At 35.0% G+C, this 24709-nt stretch overlaps 1 protein-coding gene across 1 annotated transcript in view; it reads left to right on the top strand.

The window, feature by feature from the left end:
• Window positions 1–24709, top strand: part of THSD7A (thrombospondin type 1 domain containing 7A) — a 198610-nt gene that overhangs the window by 91690 nt on the left and 82211 nt on the right. The window contains exons 5-7 of the mRNA XM_066318148.1: window positions 1563–1631; window positions 5496–5651; window positions 7898–8101. Of these exons, the coding sequence (XP_066174245.1) occupies window positions 1563–1631; window positions 5496–5651; window positions 7898–8101 (429 nt within the window). The remainder of the gene's footprint in view (window positions 1–1562; window positions 1632–5495; window positions 5652–7897; window positions 8102–24709) is intronic.

Raw genomic sequence — 24709 nt, 5'->3', positions numbered from 1 at the left:
AATGCTTAATTGTAGCAGAGGTTTCATTCTTTATGCTGCAAATATAGATGCCAAATATAAATTCCTACAAATTACTGTTTCTTACTGTCTACTGAAAAATACTGTGCAGGACACCTTTCCATAAGAAAGAACATGAAAAGGTGGATCAGAAGTCCTAGATTTGTTTTTTCGTCTACTGTAAATTTCTTGTGTGTTCTTCATCTGGGTGATGAACTTGTGCTGTTTGATGTGCAGATGGAATATATCAATTCTGGCATATAAGCACAATATAGAAAAATGTAAAAATATTATTAAATTTCATTCTCAGGGAATTGATTTTTTTTTCCTTGATTTGGTCAAGTTTTTAAGTCGTTCTGAAGCCAATGCGATTTCATGGGTTTATTTATCTAACTGAAAGAGAGAAGAGATTATTCCTTGTTGCTGTTAAAGCCCTTACAGCTTCTTCAAAAAGAGAGAATAATTTAGAACACAAAATCTTTAATTCATTGGTAATCTACATGCTTCAGAATAATACTTGAGTAGTTTATATTACATCTACTTCTATATAGTAATGCAGCACTATAGAATCAGAAATCAGTGAATTAAGCTAAATGCATTTAGCTTTTTAATTAAATTTTATCCTCTACCTATTTCATACAAATGCATCTTATTATTATTAATAAAAAAATAAATAAGTACAGCCATAGACTTCAGGAAAAACAACATTAATATGCAAATCCTATATAATGCCACATTTTGTCCAGGGCTGGCCAAACAGCAGACTAGTGAGGTTCCTGCTGTGGTTTAAAGGTACTCTCAAACTTGCCGTAGAGGTAGAGTTTGTGGGGAATGATAATGCCACCATCCATTTCAGCGTGACTACTCAGATCAGTAGGATGTGACTTGTGAGCTCTGCAGCCCCACATCTGTATTTATTAAAGAAGAAGCTTTCAAGCCTCTTTGTCTTATGCAAATCAGCTCTGCCCAAGGGCTTTTAGTAAATCGCCTCTGCTGAACAAAGTTTAGATGCCTCTGCTGTAGTGTGAACTACAAAAGCCTCCCAGCTAAGGAGAGGTAACAATAAAACCAGTGGCAGCTTACTGTTCAGAATGATGATTAGGATTTTGGCGGGCTGTGAAGTGTCGCCAGATTAGGCGTGTGTGAAATTTACCCTTATCAGACTGTGACAGGAATACATGGAGCCCATCAGGAGGTAATCTCTGCAGGCTCCTGAAAGCTGATTAAAATGTAACTAGTCTTTGGATGCATAAACATGAGGACATTTTTTCAAGAGCTCTAACTGGGGGTGAAGTGGGTCTTAGTTTATAAAGGAGCTCTGGGCTCTTTCCAAATTAGGGACAGATTTTCAGAAGAGGTGCTGCTCTGCTCTTGCTCCCTCTTTCTCCCCTCACAGAATAGAAAACAGTGAGTAATTTGAGGATGGACCCAGCAGATTATGCTGTGGGGAAACGCCTTCATCTCAGGATAGTTTACTGTTGGTTGTAGAAAATGCTGTCTTGGTTAGGCTGCTTTAAAGAACTCCATTCTCATATACTCATGGTGGCGTTTCCCTATTATTTCAGAAAGTCAGTCACAGAGCAAGTCGAAGGCTAGTGCTGCACCTCTGCTATCAATCACTTTTGAGATAACAGGTAGGTAAATTAAGGCCTCCAACCTGACCTTTTGATTAAGAGCACACAAAGGAGGCAACGCCCCTTTTGGGGGACCTTGTTTGCTATATTTGTATAATTACCACGTTTACGTAGCTCTGAAATAGTTAAATGGATTTGAGCATTCCCAGGGAATTTCAGATCAGTTTGAAAGTCACAGGCCAAAATTCAAACTAATGAAGTTCATAAGCCAGCTGGGATGCTGGAACAGTTGCCTGCTCCATTCCTGAACCATTTTAGCTAGTGACTGCTTTTCCTCTCACTTTTGAGCATTGGGAATTGTTTTGCATCTTTCTTCATAGCTGCTGTTTCCAGAGCCTTCTGTAGATTTCAAACACCAAGTTAGATGCCTGGTAAGAATTTGAACTTCTAATTCTTAGTTGAACCAGGATCCCTCACGCCATTTGGCTCAGTAGAAAGAAGAAGGAGCATTGGTTGTAGTAGTTAAGCAGTGGTAATCAAGTGTCCTGGAGGTCACAGTCATTTTACCATTACTTGCTTGCCACTGACTTAAATTGTTTCATCTCTATTCACCTACTTAACTGGTTTAGTCATGAAGTTTCTCTTACTATATGATGTCAACTGTTTCATCTTATTCCGAGTACCTTTAAAACCCTCGATGTAGAATAAAGAGGAAGAAAGTTCCTTTATTATTTATTCTACATCTGCAAATACACATTAGTAACCCTATTAAACACAGGGGAACTGCTTACTTGCATGGAATTGTGCAGTTTCTCAGAGCATAAATTTCTGAATTATCTAATGTTTGTTGATGAGAGAATTCAGCATTATAGAAAATGAGAAGAAAATGTGCTTGGTAATTGTTGGTCATAATGTGTTTTGAGCTTGGATTTTTCTTGGGATTTTTGAGTGGGAGTACTTGGAGAAATTTCTTTGTGTTTTTTGCTATGAAACCAGTGTGACAAATGACGAGAAAGAGAAATATGAAATTGTATCTTCTTAAACTGATGCAATCACATAGAAATTCAGTCTCTTTGCCAGCCTGGTCATTACTGGGCACAAGTCTCTTGAGGGTCTTTAGAGAAAGATGTAATGGGTGAAAGTTTGATGTATTGTTAAATGTAGCAAATGCATAACAGCAGAAGTGTTCTTTTTCTTTTCAGTTTGTTTTAAAATGCAGTAATTCAAGGAGGTATTTTCCAAGGATATAAAATATATTCTGCTAAAAATTCCTAATATGGACAATGATTTGAGGAATGGATAATTAAATTGTACATTAGTTTTTAGGTTACTACCCTCAAACCTGACATTCCTTGAAAACTGAATCTAATTTATTAGTTAGATTGAAGGAGAAAGAGAGATTATCAAAATGCAATAACTTTTCTTTCTATTTTTGGCCCAAAATTTGGTCAAATTTCACATACATCTGGTAGAGTTTCACACAATCTAATTGGCATTCAACATTATTTCCAAGGAATAAAAAACAATCTTCATTGCTGACATGAGAGTCTTAAAGGACAAAGACAAGGTTTTAAACTGTAAATATATGCATCCAGGATCATCTTATCTCAGAGTGTCTTTGCTAAACAATAAGCATTAAAGCCTATGCTCAATCATACTTTTGTGATGCTGAAAGAAATTAATTTAAATTCATGGGAACAAGATGGTCATAAGATGCCCAGGCAAAGCTGTGTTCTTATTTTACTGTCGTCTCAAAACAATACTTTTGAGTAATCCTGCATGAAATTCATCGTAAGTGCTCAGTGATGGAAACATTTTTTAATAACCTGAAATAGAACTTCTCTATCCTGTGGTTGAATTTTGTTGTAAAAGCAAAATATAAGAGATAGCATTTGTACATCACTTAGGGTCTAAAACTAACATTTGAAAAGCATTTTGGCATATTTGAAGATTTATTGATACCTGTGTTATGAAAGAAATGCTATTTAAAGCTTCCTGATTAAAGATCTGTTATTTTTCTGAGTAAAAATCCTTGAACTACTGTGATGATAAGTTCTTTATCATGATGAAGGCTAGAGATGAAGCATGGAATTCCTCAAAGCAATTTCTCTATTCCCTGAAGCAAGATTGTGTCTCAGGGGTGTGATTGGCCCTGAATTTCAACTCTCCCACTTGGGCAATTTCGCCAATTAAATCAAGGTTAGAAATGTATGGATGGCAGTTACTTACTGTTTTTCTTTTTTTATTAAAAACTATTCAATAGAAATTCAACAATTAGTTGACTACAAAAGGCAAATTATGTTTACTTATATCTGTTTTCTACACCAAATATGCATATTATGTTGATTATCATGCATGTTAGGTGTGCATGTCAAACTTACTGTAAAATTCAATGACAAGTCATAAAATTTAATTTCAACGTAGCATTATGCTAATTTTGGAATATTAGGATTTATATTATTTTGTTTCCAGAGATTGGTGAGCTAGAGGCAGTAATATTAAATGACTATCTGCCACCTTCATGCCACCTTCATTATGTGAAGTAACACTGTAAGACTGTGCCAAAGGAGGCAACATTTAAAACTGGAATAGAATGAAGGTTTTTAATACCATTTTCCCCTTTAAAAAGTAAGAACTGAATTCTTTTTTGGAAACTGTAAAGATCACCTGCTTAGAAAATCTGAATAGAAAGACATACACACATGTCTACATGTGTCTACACAAGAACACAGGACCTGTACTGTTGACTGTACTTCAACAGCCTGGTGCTTACTTTCACATTCTGTAAGTGGTTATTGATATCATCTTTCAGAAAGATATTTTGTCATATATTGTATTTATTTAGTCTCAGAGTCTTTCCATCAAAAGTGGTGGCAAAAATTAATGACGTAACTTCCCCATGGGAAAAAAAATACCCAATAGAATGAGAGTATTTTAAGTTAAGGAATTTCATGTTTCCTCCATCAACCAAAGTGAAATAATGTCACGGACTTCTAGCAGATATTCTCTGCTTACTGTAATATTTTGTCAAGTCCTGTATTATGAAAGAGATTTAAGATCTTGCTTTCAGTGATATGGTAGATTTTCAGTTAAGAGTTCTGAGCCTTACTCTGGAACATTATAGAATTGTCCTGTTACTTTTATTTCCTAGAAGAAATAAAAGGAGAAGGGTGGTTTAGGTTCAGGTTTTTGATCCTTAAAGAACAGAAGACTCTATCTTCACATGTGTCTCTATAGATTAATGGCACTTAAAAAAAATAGTCTTGAGCAGTTTTTACAACTACGTGTTTAGATCATGTATACATATTTATAGACATATATATAGCAAATGCAAACTTTATATATATCTGAAACAAAGCCTTTCTTGAACTAAAGTTGCTGCTGCACAAATCTTACTGCTGAGTGTGCACTTGATGGTCTTTAGAGTAAAAGAAAAAATGTTTTTGCCATAATTTTAGTTGTGTTTCAGGTTTAAGCTTAAAAATAATCTTTTAAATATTAATTAACCAGACTTTGAAGTTATAGTATCATATAGCTTATATATACTAAGTGAAATGGGGTTTATGCTGCTTTTTGTTCAGTTCTTAAGAGAAGAAGTAATGAGGTAGCAGGAAATTTATGCAGAGTGAGAAGTGAACAATTATTGTAGTAGTATAATTTATCCCTCAAAGGAAAAGACTGGGTCCGAGTGGATGCTGCAAAATCTAAAGTCCTCCCATCTCCACACAATGGGATTTGACTTTGTTCATGCTGAGAGTAAACTGACTTCCATTCAATTTTTTTCAAGGTAGGCATTTCTCCATCGCATTGTCAGATTAAGATGATAAGATAGCCACCTTCCTGACTGAAGGACAGTCCTGTCTGCTTAGAGCTGAGGATCATGACCAGTGACATATGAGAAATATTTTAACTTTGTTTTGACAGCCTCAAGGCCAGTAGACCGTAAACTGTGTACAGGACCTCTTCCCAGCACCTCCCAGCTGTGTCATGTGCCCTGTCCCACAGAGTGCGAGACCTCGGCATGGTCAGCCTGGGGACCATGCACCTATGAAAGCTGTGATGACCTTCAGGCCAAGAAGGGTATGTAAAACTTCAGCAGAACCTTTTAATGGTGATATTTACTATTCGTAAGTCAGTAGCCTATGCAAGTGCACAAAATTTTGTACCAAGAAATGCATATCTAGTGCCCCTGGCATCAAAATGAGTAATGGAATTAGGACTACATTTGACATCACTGTTGCACCAAAGGCAGCAAAAATGTACTAGACTCTCAAGATCAGTTTGGGTTTTTACAGGTCATTACAGTTTCAAAACTTCCTCTCAGATTGGAAAGGATAAAATGTGTGTGTTCAAATCACAGTTTTGGCACAGTCTCAAAAGGAGGACAGAAGCCTCCTTTCAGATGTGTGGCATACAGGGCATATAAAGATTTAAAGTTCAGTAATAGCTCAAGAATTCACCATTAGACTGGAAAGTATGATCTCACAAAGAGATGGCACTATTCACTGTTGATATGTGGCACTGTTTTACTTATGACATCTGTGCTTGTTTCAATTTCAGCACATTTTACAACTTATTGCCATGCAGAACAGATTGTAGTAACCTGACATCAAAATAGGAAAGCAAGAATACAGTGACAAGGACCTCATGTTAGAAGTCTGTGGGCTTCTGGCTGTAAATGAGAAGAACTGGCCTAATCATTGCTGCAAAGTGATTATCTGATAAAAGTTGGGAATACAGACTTGGTTTCTTGATTAAAAACAGTCGTAAGGAAGGGCAGCCACATATGTCCACTGGAAGGAGCAACTGTGATTACTGTGTCTGCTTAGCTGGATCTTTCTGGCATGCTTCTAGCTACACTTCTGTCTGGGCAGCAATAATAGAGGTTTTACAAACCTGTTTTGTGAAAGTCTGACCCAACCATGATCAGTTCAAGGAGGAAAAAGCAGTTCAGTGTGAAAAATCTATCAGATTAAGTTTCCTGTGAGTACAGCTGTCAAGTAGTCTGTTATTTCTGATGCTGTTTTGTCACGGAAAGATTTGCTACATTCTTAGGGGTGAAGTTTAGGTTTGTGAGACTGATTTGGACATCTGTCAAATAGAAATACATTAGTATGTACTTTGTGCAAGCCTTTATTCCTGCACACATGAGCAGGCATCTTTTCTCCACTGCCAATGTTTTCTTCTTATCTGGAAATTCTTACATTTTATTTTATAATTGAATTGACAGTTGTGAGAGAATGATGAGAAAATTGCACAGGCACTCTCACTTTTAGCAGCATGTCTCTCTACACATTTCCAGATTATTTGGATCATTTGTTGCTGTGGATATTGGAGTTTTTTATTTTGAAATTATATCAGCCTTTTGTGTCAGGCTTACTGAACCTTTTTCACATAATTAGGCTGAACTCTTCAGTTTAGGAAAAAAAGAAAACAAACAGCAACTGAAGATAAATGGAAATGTATTTTTAAAGTAAATAGTTACTATAATTGAATTAAAAGGCATGTCTTCAAAGAATTGGTTCATGCACATGTGTGTTTGAAAACTCTCCTGTTTAGTTTGTGTCCTGATAGAAGTGACAGAGTTACATGAAGTATTTTATTTAAAATTTATGTATATTACTATCTTGCCTGAATACTGATATAAAACAAAAGAGACTGTAAAGATATAAGAAGAGAAACTATTTCTTGAATCTGATCAGTTTTATTAGGTTGTTCTGACTGTATTTTGTCTGTTTTTTCCAATGGACCATCCCGAAAGGAGAGAAGGGGTTGCTTTTGGTCGCTGGCACTGACCTGGCAGATGACACAGTGCATAAAGGCCCATCAGTTTCCCCATTCTAAAATGAGTTTAGGTAGCCTTAAGGAAGTTTTTAAATGCTTGCAAGGCAATACTGTGATGTTTATTACTGAAAATGTGTTCATAGGACTTGAGTTTATATCCATGCTTTTCTTTTTCTCACAAGGTTATCTTTTATTCTTCCATTTTATTTTGGAGGGTTGGAGGGGGAAGGAAGTGTTTATAAGCTGATTTCACTTGATAGTCAACTCCTGTTGGAACATACCTGAGAAGAAAACAAACAACATATTTGAGAAATGGTAATCCAGCAATGCAATCAAGATATATAAAGTGAGATGGATCTTGCAAGACTGATGCTCAGGAAATGTTCTTCTACCCAATTATCTAAAATGCATTGTTCTGCTGAGTGTCTGTGGTGTGTTTTACAGAGAAGAGAAACAGAACTGTTCACTCAGGTGTAGACAGATATAGAAAGTGCTTCACTTCACATTTTAGTGTTAAATTGTTATTTTCATGGACATTTCAGGCTTTAAACTGAGGAAACGTCGTATCACCAATGAGCCTACAGGAGGAACAGGAAACTGCCCTCACCTGCTGGAAGCCATCCCATGTGAAGAGCCCTCTTGCTATGACTGGAGAATCACGGGGCTGGAGGAATGCATTCCTGACAATGAGAAGCCATGTGGCCCTGGGACACAGGTTCCTGTTGTCGTCTGTGTCAACAGCGATGGTAAGATGGATGCTTTTTCCTACAGCCCACACCAGCTAGAGTGAAGATACTGAAATGCAGTCCAAAAGGGTATCAGTTTTTATTCTCAGCTTTCTTGATCCTTAAAGCCAAGCTGTCTGGAATAGATATAAATGTCCATTAATACTGGAGAGGAAGGGCAAGACCTTTATTTGCACTAGGACCAAGCTTCTTTACCTACCCTGTGTAGGTTTTCAAAGCTTCATGAAGTGACTTAGAGAAAATTAAATAGAAAACATCTATTGTTTGCCAGTAGACCAGGTTCATGCCTGCTGTGGCTTGACTGAATTCCCTGATGTAATCCCACTAACAAAGCTGATCCTCTGAGCTCAGAAACAAATAAAATGTGAGCAAAGTAAGATGCATTGCAGTAAGTATAGCTGGAAGAAAAATAATAATGTGTTTATTAAAGAGGATGGTTTGATGTGCGTTATGGAGTCGGGTTGACAGTCCAAGCTGTCTTGCTTCCTCAAAAGGTCAAAAAAATACCACCATTATTCAATTATCTTCTGTGAGACAAAACAGATCTTGCATGACATAATCATAAAAGCCAATTTTGAAAGCTGCTTACAGAATACTTTAATCTACTGAAGATTAATGAATTATTGTTGTGAGAATAGTTCTTATTCATTAGCAATATTATAGTGTAGAGCAGCATATAAATTAAAATAATTGTATTGACTGCAGTGTAGTATGGTAAGCAGCTTCTAACTTCCAACAGAGGATTAAGTAAGAGGACACCTCTGATGAGTGTTAACAGCTGCACAAAATATTTTGAAATTAAATCAGTCAGAAGTAATAAGAACTGATTATAGAGATATTTAAATCTGCAGCTTTCATGCTGAAGACTTTTAGTTGTAATTGAGCTTTGGGGCTTAAATTGAAATGCTTGGAGGTAGAATGTAAGATTTATTTTTCTGCACCTAAGAGAACTAGTAACCATTTTTTACAGCTCAGAAAGAGATTAGCCTAGAATTCAAATACTCAATCTATCATATTTTATGTCCTTAACTCAAAAAATTTCACTTTGCAATTTAATAATTTATTGGCAACAACACTGAAACTATTTGCAGGGGTTTTTTTTATACATTTTCAGATGAAAAATGGCCTTTTCCTTATAAATCAAGGTGTTTCCTAAATAATTGTGAAGACACTTAAAAAAAATCTGTAAATCAAAAAGACTGGGTTTTTTGCTTTACTAGGTTATGGTTAGTTCAGCTTACCTTTATTTTGAGGAATTGTGTTTCCTCACACATCTAAACTGATTTCTTTTTATCTGTAATATGGTAATTTATATTGACTATAATACTGTATATTTGGAGCATGCAATTGGGCCATTAAACTTTGAGATGTCTTTTATGTATATGATATTTTCTATTGAAACTCACAGGATTTGCTCTTGGCACTTCATGGGCTTTGGTTTTGGCCAAATTTGACTTTGAAGACTTGTATTTAAGTTTTTTATTCCCAGTATTTGTTTTTGTCTCTCTATCTTTCTGAATTAGATGGCATTACGTATTGCTGTAAATACACAGCCTTATGCATTGCCTGTATCAGTAATCTGCCTCAGAAAGAATGAGAAATCAGGGTTTGGCCTGTTAGTCTTTAAGATTAAAGAGTTGTGGGCATAGCTTCAAAGCAAGGAGAAAACAAATTGCAATTAGGTCTTATTTTGTAAAGATCTGACCACCCAGTCATCTAATCCCAAAAATATGTGTTGAGAGAGTGCGAAAGCAATGGAGGGTAATGTAATTAATTGCCCCAGTTCTTCTTTGAATTTCCTATTTTTAGTAAACAGTCTTCTGCATACTTCACCAGTAATACTGTCTTCTTCACTCTCTCCTGAGAAGGATTAGCATGATGCAGTAAAAGCAAACAGAGTAAAGAACCACCAGCCTCAGCAATCTCCCCTTCCTAAGCTGACTCTGCTCAAGCATCTTATTAGTTTGCCTCCCACAGCACCAATCCTCTAGAAATCCTGTAGACAGCTCTTAAATACTTTCTAAACACCACCACATCTTCCCAGGTAGTTCCCATCTAGTACTTTGGCCTCCTTCCCTGGCAGTCAACAGAATATCTAAGGTGTCCTTCACCAAACATGTGTTGCAGGCATCTAGATTCTGCTCTGCAGAATACAAGAGAACAACACTTTGCAGTCAGGCAAGTTTTGCTTCGAGCCACACAGCTTCAGGCTAGTTTCAGTAAAATAAAGTTTGGAAAATGCTACTCTTCCATTGTCAAAATATCATGCTTTAAATTATTAATTGTGAGAAATTTGTGATATTCAGTGTTAAGAACTTCTTGGGGAAGACTGCATTGACAGTCATTTAAATATTGTACCTCTATTAATGGGGTAGATAATTTGTATAATAATCATGTGTTGCTATATTCTTGATCTTAGTAGCACACAGAGAATTTATTTTCAGTTTTACAGGTAAAAGTGACCCTGAAAGGAAACAGTACGGAAAGCATTAATTGTTGCATAAGATTGCTGTGTTACTCAAACTAAACTAATCTTTGATTCAGTCTCTTCAAGAGTTCTTATTCTTCTTATTATTAGGTATTAAACCAGTCCTGAATCTTGAAGTGCCTGGATAGGAAGAATGAAATGAAGGGAGTTAAATGTATTCAAAAGAAGAGCCTATTGTGCCAATGCCTTCTGTTTTATACAATGAAAAAGGCTGGTAGTGTATATTTCAGACTAAGCATTGTACTCTAGATGGATAAAGGTCTGTAGCTTTAATGTAAAAAAACCCAACACTGATTAGTAGCTTCTCTTCCTGTGCACGGTTGCATCGTTCTATATATCTTAAGCATCATTAAATATGATGGGGATGATTCATTGGGAAAATATGTCTTGACCTGAATATTTGTCTTCACAATTAGAATCCAGCAGCAGTGTTTCTGAAATGGTTTCATATAATTGGAATTCGCTTTTTTCTTCATTTTGGTTTTTAGGTAAGCATCATAGCAGCCTTTGAGACAACAGCAAACAATAGGTTATCCTCCTGTCTCATTGTTGGAGGCCTGTGATTGTCATTCTTTCCACAGCGGATGGCAGTAATCAGAATTTTCATTCAGGCTGAAAAAACATGACATTCAGTACCCCAGGTTGTCATTGCAGAGGCTATAGTGAACTTGATGTATTTTATTGTATGAATGGAACTTCAGTCTTTTGCTGTGGAAAGAACATTTTCAAAATAAATATTCTTAGTAAATCTTCCAGGAAATTTTACAAAGGAGTTTTTAAAGTGAAAACAATACTTTTTGGTTGTGGAAGCTCCCAGACTGGACAGAAAGTGATCAGAATTCCTTCATTGTAGACATAATTTTTATAATTAGATGTCTGTTGCTCATGTTCTATTCTACAGGTTAACTTTTGGCAATGATAGAATGACTTTTTTTAAAAAATTGGTACTCATACTTTTATTGTATTGCTAATACATGCAAGGAATACATGCACACATGCACACACACACCTGTGTACATACCATCTATTATTAAGTGTATTAACACAGTTTACACTCAGAAGAGTAATTTTAGAACAGATTAATTTGCTCTATTTCTCTGTAGCTGTGACAGTCTATGAAGAATACAGTTTCAAAAATATCTCTGCATTATTTAAAGTCCATAGTGGGAAAGCTGGCTGCTTCTTCACTTTGTTAACAGATATATTAGTGCTACTCATATGTTAATAAGGAAAAATAATATCTGACATAAAAATCTCCAGTATTAGCTGCTGATGAAATACCTTAAAATGCTTGTTCAGTCATTTTTTTATTTTGTCTTTGGACTGAAGGCTGTAGCTCAGGTACTGGCATTGGCTGTAGTGTACTTCTGATCCTCACATAGTCATCTGAAATGAATTACTCATTTTCTAAGAATTTGTAATTAATAAATTGGTTTACATCCTTTATAGTGTACTGGGCTTTGTACTGCTGCATGTATTACTCTGGATGAAACAGATCTCATTTTTGAAGCACAGATTTCTTCTGGATCTTGTTGATGCTCACTAATTGTTGGCTTATGGTGGCTCTACAGGGAACTGACAGGAGTGAACTCATTGCAGTCTTCTGCCTCACTGCTGAGAGTCACTTGCCTTGGAAGAGAGAGCCATGGCAACATCAAGGCTCTTCATGTATATCCAATTTCCTACAACTCTTTGAAGTAGCAAAATTGCTGCTCAAGTTGTGTAGGCAGAGGTGCATGCTGATGTAGCTGAGTGCCACAAGATCCTTTCTGGCACCTGTATGGAGGTGGGTGACACAGGTCTGGTTTTTCTGAGGCTGAAGTGCAGATTCAAAGCACCACTGACATCAATCTTTTCTGATATAAATGGGAGGATTTTACCAGTTTTGCAATACTGGGGACAAAGCAGTGGTGTTGGTATTAATTAAAAGATATAGAAGGTAGACTAGTCTGTTTCATTTAGACACATTACAAACCAATTAGTTTAGCTACTTTGTCTGGAGCTGAAGCACTATACTGACCAAAATGGAGAACATTTGCCGGATGCCTGTCCTTTATCATGTTTATTCTCAGCTAGTGAGACTAACAGAAGACACCACACTTCAGCAATAAAACATCCTATGTTTTATTTGCCTTGTTGTTTTTCTAAAGAGCTAGAAATATTTATTTTTTAAATATCCCTTTTCTTATTTTTGTTGAATTTTCCTTTCAAGTAAAACTTATAAAATTTCTTCATCTAGTTTAAATTTTCTTCTATAATTTCCTGATCAATATATTAATTTCCTTCCTTAATTTTTTGGTTGTGGCTTTATATCATCTTACAATAAACAGCTACTGAAATAGGTAGAATAAATTTCAGAGAAAATGAAGTTTGATTGGTGTAACAATTTTTATTTAAAATATTATGGCTGGTTTCAGAATTGGGTCCTTTAGTATATTTATGGTTTGAATCAAATGATATCTGAATAATCTTCTGGTCATCATTTATTTTCTTGATGGGAAACAATAAGAGATTCAATGGACCTGAGCATAGGTATTTTTCAGGTGTGCCCATATGTAAAGAATCTACTTATCTGAACATTTCTATTGTGCAGGTTTAGGCATTGAAAGAAGAAACCATCAGATTGGTTGGATTTTGTGTTGATTATTTAGAGAAGAAAATACCACTTTGTGTCACTTTCTGACTTAGTTCTTTATAAAGAATGAAGAACCACATTCAAATTGAAATTACGTTGAATTATTCAGTTATGCCTGTAAGAGAACCCAGACCAAAATCTGGTCAATGCTCAACAGTCAATTAGCAGAAAAAAACAATAGCTAATGACAGTTCCTTTGAGCTCATAGTGCCTTATGCTTACAGGAACTTGGTTTGGCATTAGTCATCATTTCCCAATATTTGTTTCTGAGCTAATATCATAACAGCATTGTTTTAAACTCTTCTTTGCTGCTGACAGTTTCTTGGACCATCTGAGGCATTTAAATCAAATATTAGATGCGTACTTTGTTCCTCACTGTAAACACATAGGCTATGAAATTTGTACCCAAGTCTTTTCTTCCTTTCCTTTAATTTTTCTTCTAACATAAAGAATTATTGTATATGTTTCTAGGATGCTTGGTATATTTAAGAACTTCTTAGTGAGGGTAAAATACAGTGATTTTAAAGGACTTTAAAACTCATACTCTCAGGGCATTACATTTCAGACCATTGGATTTTTAAGGCACTTATTTTTAACAAGGTTTGTTTTATTTGATATAAAGGAATATAAGGGAAAAAAACCCAGTGATGTATACAGCTTAAATTATCTTACTGAAGTCTCAAATTAGTTTGATTATTGATAACTCTTCTGCCAATAAAAAGTCATGTTAAATTGATGACACCAATTCCTTTTTTTCTCTCCTCTTTATATTAGGGAAGTGAAATGTCACTACTGAGTTTCATAAAAGAATGGATGCTTTAAGTATTTATGTAACATGAAGTAATTTATTATATGGAAAGAATGAAATACAAAACTTTCTTTATCCATGTCTTTAATAGTTTGCCTGCAACTTGATGTGATGATTTTTAAAGGGATAAGTAAAAGAAAACTGGTTTTCCATCTGCATAGTCCAGTAAACAGTTAGCACTAAGACAGTGCAATAGGCCCTTGTTTCCAATTTATCATATGTTTTTGAGGATGGAATTGCACTTGGTATGGACAATGCCTAATGAGATATTAATGTCCATAAAGAATATATTTAGGTAAAAGACAAGTGGGCCGACTTACTTTCGAAAATCTTTTTCTGGGGTCATAGATCACAATGTGGCTGCCTGATCAGGCAAGTTTGGTGTATTTGGACCTGTTTACTTCTAAAACGTAATGCACTTGTGTAAATTTTATTGGACTTCTAGGAGTAGAGGTTGCTGGAATGGAAAGTGGAAATAAAATGTATCTGAGAGAGTGCAGTGTTTCATATGATCCATATTCTTAGTAACTTCCTTTTGTTTTTGATGGCACAACCAGTAGGATATTGCAAGAACTGTATGTGACTAAATTAGAAGGGAGGGATTTTGATGCATACGTTTTCATTTATTTGATATTCAGCTATGCAGGAACCCAATTCTGATTAGACTCCAAACTTCACTGTAGTAAGAATGCAGAGAAGGATAATTGTAGATACACTACATAATAACTGGGATTTTTTTAGGAAGGCCAATTTAATGCTGTACCAGTTTTTTCCATTTATCAGTTCAAACTGTGGTATTATGAAACAAGAAAGAAAAAGGGGGTTAGGGAGTTTTGAATGGATTATGAAACAGGATTTCTGGAACTGTATTGAACTCCTTTGGTTTTGGATTTGTGTGTCGACCTGTTAACTCCTGAGAGCATACCCAGAAAATATTTGAAATATTTTTACAAAACATATTTAGAAGAGATAATTTTACATGTAATTCTGTAATATATAAAAATAATGCTATATAGCCATACATAAGTACCACTTTCTCAGAAGATTATATGACACAGCACTAGTCATTAATCTTTATGATAAAATGTTCTAAGACATATATTCTCACTAGGTTTGATGGGAGTCAGTTTTCCATCTGAGAAAATGTTGCACAGACCTATTTGTATTTTACAACAACCTGCATACTTTTGATCCATTTTCTAAATAAATATTATCAAATTTCAAAGCTGTGAAACCACTGTGTTGATAAATGGTGAGGATAAAACCATCATCATGAGCTAGTCATGTTGAGACAGAACAAATAGGAATTTTACTCTCAGTACTTCCAGTCTGGACCAGCTCATTGACCTTTCTCAGAGATCATCATTTGTCTTGAGTACTGATTAATGAAAAATCACTCTTATCTGCCAAAAAATACTTGACTTTACAAGACAACTGTTCCAGTGGCCAATTAAAGCCTTAAGATGATATGTGTCATTTTGCAATTGTTGCAACTACTGTGCACAACACAAGCAGCACCTTCACTGAATATTTAAGAAACTTCAAACTGAAACATGCTCAGACACAATGATCGTTCAAAATCAAGGTGAACAATTGATACCAGTCTCTCCAGTGATCTCTTTCAGATTTTGGAGTGCAGGTAGTTTATGACTCTAGGTAGCTGCAACCCCAGCAGGGGGAAATAGAGATTTGTACCTGGGACTTGGTGAAAAAGGCAAGATGAGAGGAAGAAACTTGTTCTGGCCAAATAATTTAGGTTGAAAGCTGGGGAAAGGTAGGATTTGACCTGGTTTCCTCCAGGGCAATTTTCCTGGGACCAAGTAAAGAACTCAAAGTTATAAAATGTCTCAGCATGACAAGCATTAGGAATGAATTCGGTGACGGTTTTAATCTGCTAAGGGTCAGCCCATGGGAGGTTTTGACAAGCAGCTGGAAAGAATTTGGCAGCGCTGGGTGGAAAGGACAGTGAGGTAAAAGACTAGGATTAGTGTCTGGAGAAAATAAGGCTGGATATGAAGCCAGAGAATGGGGAAGAAAATTCGTAACTTCTAGGGCTTTTAGTCTGCTTCTGCTTTTGTCTCCTGAAATCACCAGACAGAGCAGCAGTTTACAGAATCAGTGCAACACCCATGGCAGAAATATTTATCATTTGACTTCTTTTTTAAACTAGAAAATTGGAAAGAAATATTACATCAACATTTTGTATTTTAGTTTTCAAAGGCAAGCCCTCAAACATTAGGAAATTAACTTTGCCCAGTCCTCATGTGAATACATCAGAAGAAAGAATTTAATTATTTAATTGTGCCGACATGACCTTTTCTCCACAGAATCTGCCCCTTATTTGTGAGACAGATATATCTCCTTTGGTGATTAAGTGGGCATTTTGTAGTAATGAATGCAATGTCTATGAAACAACTAACCTTAGTTGTCCTATTCTTCAGGGTCTAATTTTGCTCTTCTTTTGTTCAGCATCAGCAAAATACAAATAATGCTGACCCACCACATCTTCGGTGTTCTGAAAATAACTCTGTGCTAGTGAGTGTCTGATAGTCATGACAGAAAGATCTTAGGAAAAATGCTAATTCTGTTTTAATAACACTTTTAATTAGTATGTGGTAAATAGAACATAGAATCATGACTTAAACAAAGAGAATAAAATTAAAAATACCAAATAGCTCCCCATTAAGGAGTTTCCAATCGGTGAACTGAAGGAGGAAGGGACTTAGTGGAAAAATAACACTCAGGCAGCAATTTGCTATTCATAAAATAGTATCAGCACCGATAACGAACGTCTAAATAAAATTAGACACAAATATCTGATAATTCCTAGGGCAAAATCCACAACTTACCTCCAAAACTGTATCAAGAAACCAAACAGTAAATGCTAAAATGAAAGCTGCCTTTGTATAATGCAGTATTTTAATTGTATAATGACATGATTGAGTGTTTTCCAGAGAAATGATCTTAAGCAGAAACTACATGGAATCTCTTGTTCTGGATGTCTCAGAATTGAGGGGATTTTTTTATTTAAATAGGGGGAAAAGAAGGATTACATTGTCTAGAAGCATCTGATATATTGTAGGATGTCTTCTAGAAAGCCAGTATTGAAAGGGAGCCCTATTTTCAGAGTACAATGGATTTCCATAAGTAGGTGTCAATCTACAGTGAAATCTCTCAGATTTCTGTGACTTCAGGACATTAGCTTGCATAACTTATTAACAGACCAGAAAAGTTGTAATGTAAACCTATACTTGCAGAGGTGTTTCTGGTTTTTTTTTGTTTAGTTGTGACAATGCTATTCTATTTCTTTCCACAGCATAAGTTTATAAGATATAGTAGTATTTAGCTGTAGTTCCTTTCCTGACAGTTCTTTCTCTGAATCCATACACTTACAGGCTAGGAGAAAGAAAAAGTCAAAAGGATGGGTTAGTTTTAGTCTTCTGGGGAGGAATCAGCTATGAAAATGTTTCCAAAGGAGAAGATTAATTCACAGTCAGAGCTCCCTAAAGGCATACTGAGCCTTCCACTCATAATGATGAGAAGATATTCATTGCAAGATAGATAAAAAGATGTTCTCCAAAGACTACATTTTATCTGCCAGTAGTAGGACACAGACAAAAGCATTCATGAAATTAATTTAAAAACCATTTCTCAGAAATGTGTAAACATGACAGTGGCAGTGATCTCTCTTACACCTCTTGGGTCCTATGTTTTAACTGTGATTTAATTGAGCTGTCAGATTACATGGAGAGTGACAACTCTTTACTAGCTGGCGCTGGATGAATAATGCAAAGAAAATGTTTGCAATCACCTTTTGCCATATAAAATAATTTTTCTTACTTTCTTAAACCCTGTTTTGAGTTACATGTGTCTTTGTGTGGCAAGAGGTATGCCAATGTATATGAATGCACAGTTGGAAACTTCCTGCAAATTCACAGTATGGTAGTGAAATAATAGATAATTGACCAGCTGAAAAATGCATTTAATATTCTGTCAGGAGCAGACCATTAATCATTCTCTTCATCTGTGAGGTAAGCTTTTGCATTACCGAGAAGAATAACGTTACTATGTTGGTGGCCAAATTCTAGGACAATACTGCACTGCTGAAGTATATATGAATCCATTTATGATGCAAAAAACTTTTTGTCATTTTTTTTAGCTTAAATGTATAACTGTATGTACCAAGGACAATTTTTTATGCAGAGAATAAGCCTGCAGTTTGTGAAAGTCTTGTTTCTTGAAAAACCAGGCCATTTAAGGTAGCTGCTGAATATATGCAGATTATATTCCCTCAGTTCAGGGAATTGTTGAAAAGATTGTCATGAGCACTGTCATTCTACTGACATTAGTGGAACTGTCACATTGTTTTCATGCTACTGCTTTTCTTCCCTATTATTTCCTTTTTATGCTTCTATTCCTAACTCATATCCCTGAATGCTAATCTAGTTTAGATCTGCAAATCTGAAATATCTCCTCTAATCAAACTGGTTTGAAGTCATTAACATTCCATTGCCCTTCCCAAACTTATTCTCCTGATTATTTTGACCTTATTGGATGGGAGGGGAAAATGTGTAAAACAGCACGTAAAATAAAATACCTGTGAAACCTTTTAAAAGGCTACGACAGTCTATGTGTCCATGCATGATGAAGTCAAAAATTTGCTGAGAATACTCAGCAGTGAAAAAATAATACAATAATTTCCAGCAATTAATAAAACATGTTTTTTTGAATAATCAAAAAGACACATTACAATAAATATATGTTTCATTTTCAAATCCATGTATTTTAAATCCTACTGTTACCAATATTCAAATAACATCATCACTATTTCTAAAGTCTGTGAAAAGATTCTTCCTCACTTTTAAACACACTAGAGCTTCTGTAACATTTTTTAAACCAATGGAGGAAGTATTTTTAATCCTTCTTCCTGGAAGTCGTACTTGTATATAAATTTGTCACTATATGAATTGTAGCTTGATTGGGAAAAGTTTATGAGAATGCTCTGCTATTCTTGGAACTAGCTATATCTTTTTAAGGTGACTTTGTGCTTTTGACAAGTGTTTTCAGAAATACAGTTTGAGTTTTCAAGTGATCTCATCCTCGAAGTTCACACTGTCCTCTTTTTTCCTTATAGCTCTGTCAGCACTTTTCCCCTCCTCTCCCCATCCTGCTAAAATGGCCTATTGGTTTGACATATTGATCTCACTTGGTCCTGTGACTAACATTGATTTTATTCTCAATGGGACCATAGCTTGTCATCAAACTTATTTTTTCTTTCATATCAAAATGACATTTGATTGGCTTATTTGACACTGGAAGGCAACTCTGCTTGGTTATGATCAATACACTTGTATTCTCTGTTCCTTATCATTCTCAGTAAGACTACATTAGCAAATGAACCATGAAAATGCTTCAACTACCTGTCAAGCAGTAGGAAAAATTTTACTCCTGTTGTTAGGCAGTGTTTGGGTACTCTGCTGGAGTCTTTATTAGAATTATTGAACTTCTATCCCTGTGGTACAAGTGTGCTGTAGCATCAAGTTAAAAGAAAAGGAGATTTCCATCTGAAGGCATATCATGTTTCAGTTTTTGTTTATTTTGCTTAAATGCACGAAGACACTTTCCAAAGTGATCCAAATTACCTGCAAAAATGATTACTTAAACTATATTAAATGTGTCTGTAAATCCTCTTATTCAAAGTTAAAGTGGTCTTAAATCTATTTGTCAAGAATTTTTCTTTCATTATGAATAAGGATAGCCATACAAAATGTTAATACAGTTTAACTAATCTCCTTCAAAGTCCCACTTTAATTAATTTGGATTAATTCTTCAGTATCCCTGTTTAGGTCAGGCTTTTTCAGAGATACTGACTTTAGTAGTTCATATACATACAGCCTATTTCACGCTGTCGAATATTCAGTGCTATCAGAAGTAGTGAGGAATCAAAGAAATATCATCTGTAAGAATAGGTTTCCATTCGTCTTTGATGCATAATACAAAATATGCACTCAGTAACTTACAGGGTTGTGTCAGATATAAAAAGGGTGCGTTACTTTTAAAGCCACATTTAGTGCTATCAGACACCCTCAGTGTGCCTTTGTGTGTGCAGTGAAGGAACTTGTCCCATCTGTGTATCTTTTTTTAAATTTTTTTTTAACTGAGATCCTCACTGCTATCCGAGTGATTGCTGTATGCTTGGGGGAACTGATACTGTGGCTGCCATCACCCCACCCCTTAGAAATGCAGGAAGATATGAAAAGAATATTTTTCAATACTTTCTGAGTGAACTCAAGTATTCAACCTGAATAAATTTAGCAAAATACAGTAAAAATTTAGAAAGGACAGGAATAAGACGTAAAGTTTCAAAATGGTTACCACAAATTTTAAGATGGAAAAAAGAGAAAAGTTATTTTTCACTTTTCTCAATCTCATTGAGTGAAATAGCCAAGACCAAATAAGAAGTTTTCCATTTCATGGGGAAAAACAAAACCGTGGTGTTTCAAGGGGTTTGGTTTTTTGGTTTTTTGTTTGTTTGTTCGTTTCAGTTTTCTGTTTATTTCTATTTTAGCATTTTTTTTTTAGCATTGTTACGTGATATTATTTTTTCATGTTGTTTAATCTGGCCAAATGTCACTGCATTTTAAATAAAAATATATTATTTGGGTAAAGAAATACTATTTCTTTCCCTGGTTTTATTTGTGTCTGGCAAACTTAGACTCTGTCTACATGACAGTAATCCTGATAGATGACTCTAATATAAACAGAGGTACATATGTTCTGTTATTACCAGACCTGACAATGTGATTACTAGAAGCATTAATATTGTATCTGAAGGTGTTAGTTCATTATGTTTAACCATTATTTTTGAGTTACTACCAAAGAATATGCAAAAATATTTTCCATCTGAAGCAATTATAGCAGGAAATATCCATCTTTAAAATATGTTCTTAATTTTGTGTCAGTTTTTCTTTTATTATTACCTTCATTTCAAGTTATGGAGTGTTATTTTGGTTTTGATTATACCTGTAACTGTTTTGTATATGGTGAATGATGTATTCATGTAGTCATGCATTATTTACCTGAGGTATTAAGGATTACTGACCTGGATTTTTTATCAGTGACTCACTTTTTTTGAAATTTGCATGATTGAAAATTTGGATGAATTTAAGGACAGAGAAGAAACCTTGTAATCAGAACTGTCTTACCTCTGGAGCAGAATGGCTTTCACATCTTTCAACTTTCCTATAAACCACTTGCAGAGCGTTACCTGCTTCTGCCTTTTTCCTACACAGTTGGAAATATGCTGTGTTGTGGGAAAGGTTAGCAAACACATGCTAAACCCTGTAAGCTGTAACCAGGTTCATCTACTGCTTTGGTTACAGCAAAGGAGCTGAAATGTTCAGGTACTAATTTTGAAATTATCTGCATGAGTGTGGGAGTTCTTGAAGCCAGTGTCACCCCACTCATCAGAATTATTTTTCCCGTAAGGTGAATATAGAAGAAATTTGCATATAGCCATTAACAAGAAGTTATTGCTTGTAAAATGTGGTGTTTCATCTCATTAAGGAAGAGAAAGCAATAAAAAGATCGTGATTTTTTTCTTAATTGTGTTAACACGCTGTTATCTTTGATTGGAAAGACACTGGATATGGTGGGTTTCTAAGCTCCAGCTATTTTCCTTTTGTATAATATTACTTCCTGTCATTACTAGACATTTGTCATTGCAAACATTTGCTTAAAAAAAAGTCAAAATTGCATTTTAAAATTTAGTGTTTTATTTTAAAAGATATATGTATCTTCCAGTATTTGCATAGGGAAAGGACAGCAATCTGTGGCCTTTTCTATATGTCACTGGTTTGTCTGTGCAGGAAGGGTAAAGATGGAGATAAGATGATGGTACCTGTGCTTGTGCTCTCAAGTTTCTGGTTAAAAAAAAAAGACTAGAAATATACATGTTTATGAGATTCACAATGGTTTTTCTTGAGTAAGTGGCAGAAGTAACATGTTTCCTATGTTTCTTTCAGTAGGGAATAGACTGTATGATACTACACTGAAACCAAAACCACAGGAAATTTGCACACGTAAACCACCAAATCAAACAGTTTACAATCCTGCAATGTTTACATATCATTAAACTATTAGATCAACTTTGTCATTTTTGCATAATGAACAGATGTGAGTAACCAGTGCATTTGTCTCCATTGAAATCAGTGCCATTTCTACTTAGGCTTCTTAGAAGAAAATTACTTCAAGAATATTAACCATCAACTAATTAAGATGTTCTTAATTAAATGCAAATGCTACTTAGCAAAAGCGATTGAGAGAAAGGCATGTGATTAGGGAATTAGCAACTGATTTAACACTTAGAGCTACCAGCCAAGCACCTAAGCATTAAAAATGAATGTTGAGTCTTCACTTGATAAGAATAATGCAAAGGGAAGATACACAGTCTTTTCACATTTTATTCATTGAAAAACTTAGAGGAGTCAGTGAAGTAGGACATGAATTGTAGTTAATTTTACTTTATGTTTGATAATTAGGGAGGTTCCAAATGTTGAAAATTTCTCAATATTTTTTGATGGTTGATTCAAGAGCTGGAATGGTAAATAATTACCAAGGTAATAAATACACTGTTGTTACTGTTTTGAAAGACACTCCTGTTTTACTAACATTAAAGCTATTTTTGAAGCAGATATGAATAAATACCATCAACATGAAATGAAGGATAGTGGGATCAATAAAATGTTTAAAGTTTCCTATTGTATATAAAAATACGTGTTATTTGCTAGTATTGAACTAATTCAAGTGCAAAAATTGTTCTGTCAGTCAGATGCTGCTGCATGTGCTGCACGTTTTCTGTTCTTCCAAACACTCTTAAGATTGTTGAGCTAAACAAGATGGTAAATGATGAATTTCATGTAAATATTATAGTTTCTCTTTTCTGTGGCTTATTTAATTAGGTTTTCAGAGATTAACTTCTTTAACTTCTAAATTCTCCCCACTGAAAAATCTGGGTCAGCTTTTTGAAGTTGTGTACACTTTTTAATTAGAAACACGTGTTCTAAGAAAGACAGTGTTCCTCAGAGAGCTCCTCCTGAGCTGTACAAGGAAAAACAAAAACTCAAACAGAATTTCCACCCACAGAAAAAAAAAAAAAAAAAAAATCAGTCCTGGGTTCTTTTCTGATCATTTAAAAAAGAAAACATCTAACTACTTCTAGAGCTTCTAGGTTTGGAAGGAAAACATAATTTGCTATCACTGTCCATGACAGGCAGGCATAATTTTGCAGTGTTTCCTGTTATGGTGAATTTTGGTCTTCAGTTAGTGATTTGAAAGAAATGCAGAAGTATTAAAAGTTAAAACAATAATTTCAGTTTATCCTGGTGATTGATTACTCTCTGCAGATATAAGGTGTCCTAGCATGTGAAGGTGCATGAGGTTTTGATAAGTTTGTTAGCTTTTCTGTAATTCGAAGAATTTCCATTTTGCAATAGACTAATCATCCAGTGTGTTGATCAGGTTATTACTAAAGAAAGTCTAATATGGAGGTTCACATTTGGATAAATTTGTATATTTTCTTAGTGATTTACTTGAATTTTTTTTAAGTTGTCTTTAGAATAATGACAGTTAAACTCATTATACTGCTTCTATACTCTTACAGTGTAGTCATGACATTCCTGTGACTTTGAGGACGACCTTTTAGTGGAGAAGGATGTGGTTTACTAACAGTGACTGTGGTTATAGTTCCAAGTGAAAACAGGACTGAGCACATAGAACAGATCTGGCCTTAGTAAGTTTTGAATAAAGATAAGAATATTTTGTTCTTGATGGACAGAGTCCACACAGGATTTTTGGCTCTTCAGCCAGTCTGACACATTTTGAGATTGACAAGAGAGTCTGTGTAAAGACAGGCATAGGTCTTCATGGGAAAGGAATGCTTATAGAAAACTGCATAGGAGTTCAAGATAAAGAACATTCTCAGCCATTCCTGCCTTTACAACTCATACTAGTTCAATACTTTGCTGAGTACTTTTCTACACAGGAAAGGAAGGAAACAGTCATTGGCAACCAGCACAGCTCACAGATTTTGCTATCCTGTGAAGTAATACTGCATTTTTCTCCTGCAACTTCCATGCTTAGAGGCATTACTGAAGGCAGTTAAATAATGAGAAAGCCTTCTGCACCCACAAACACGTTAAAAGTTGAGCTCTGGGGTGCTTTTTCAAATATTTCATCTGCCCAGCAGTTTTCCAGTGGCTGACACATCATGTACGAGATACTGATACAAGAGACTTTTTTCTCTCAAGTTGAAGATATAATAGCAAATTTGAACATATTGAAACAAGCAATAAATAATATAAGTCTTCAGCTTTGGCATTTCAGTTCAGTTATGTCATTACTTCTTTTATCAACTTCAAAATACAACTATAAAATTTGTTTTACCACTGTGTGATATTCCTGTTCTTTACTGATTACACAAGCATGTTAAAAATAATATTAGATATTAATGTTCAAAGCACACTCTTGATTCAATTCCATTTATTTTTATTTTATTGTCAAAATTTACTTAGTTTATATCAGGTTATAGGTTAGTCTTTCAGAAACAATAGCTGGTTTTCTCGTTTAGAACTGAGACCAGGCTCTTTGACTTATTACATAGGGCTCCAGCAGCAATTT

Source organism: Sylvia atricapilla, chromosome 1 (genome assembly GCF_009819655.1).
Source record: "Sylvia atricapilla isolate bSylAtr1 chromosome 1, bSylAtr1.pri, whole genome shotgun sequence".
NCBI lineage: Eukaryota > Metazoa > Chordata > Aves > Passeriformes > Sylviidae > Sylvia > Sylvia atricapilla.
The sequence above is the reverse complement of the archived record's forward strand: the minus strand, read 5'-3'. Positions and strand labels throughout refer to the sequence as shown.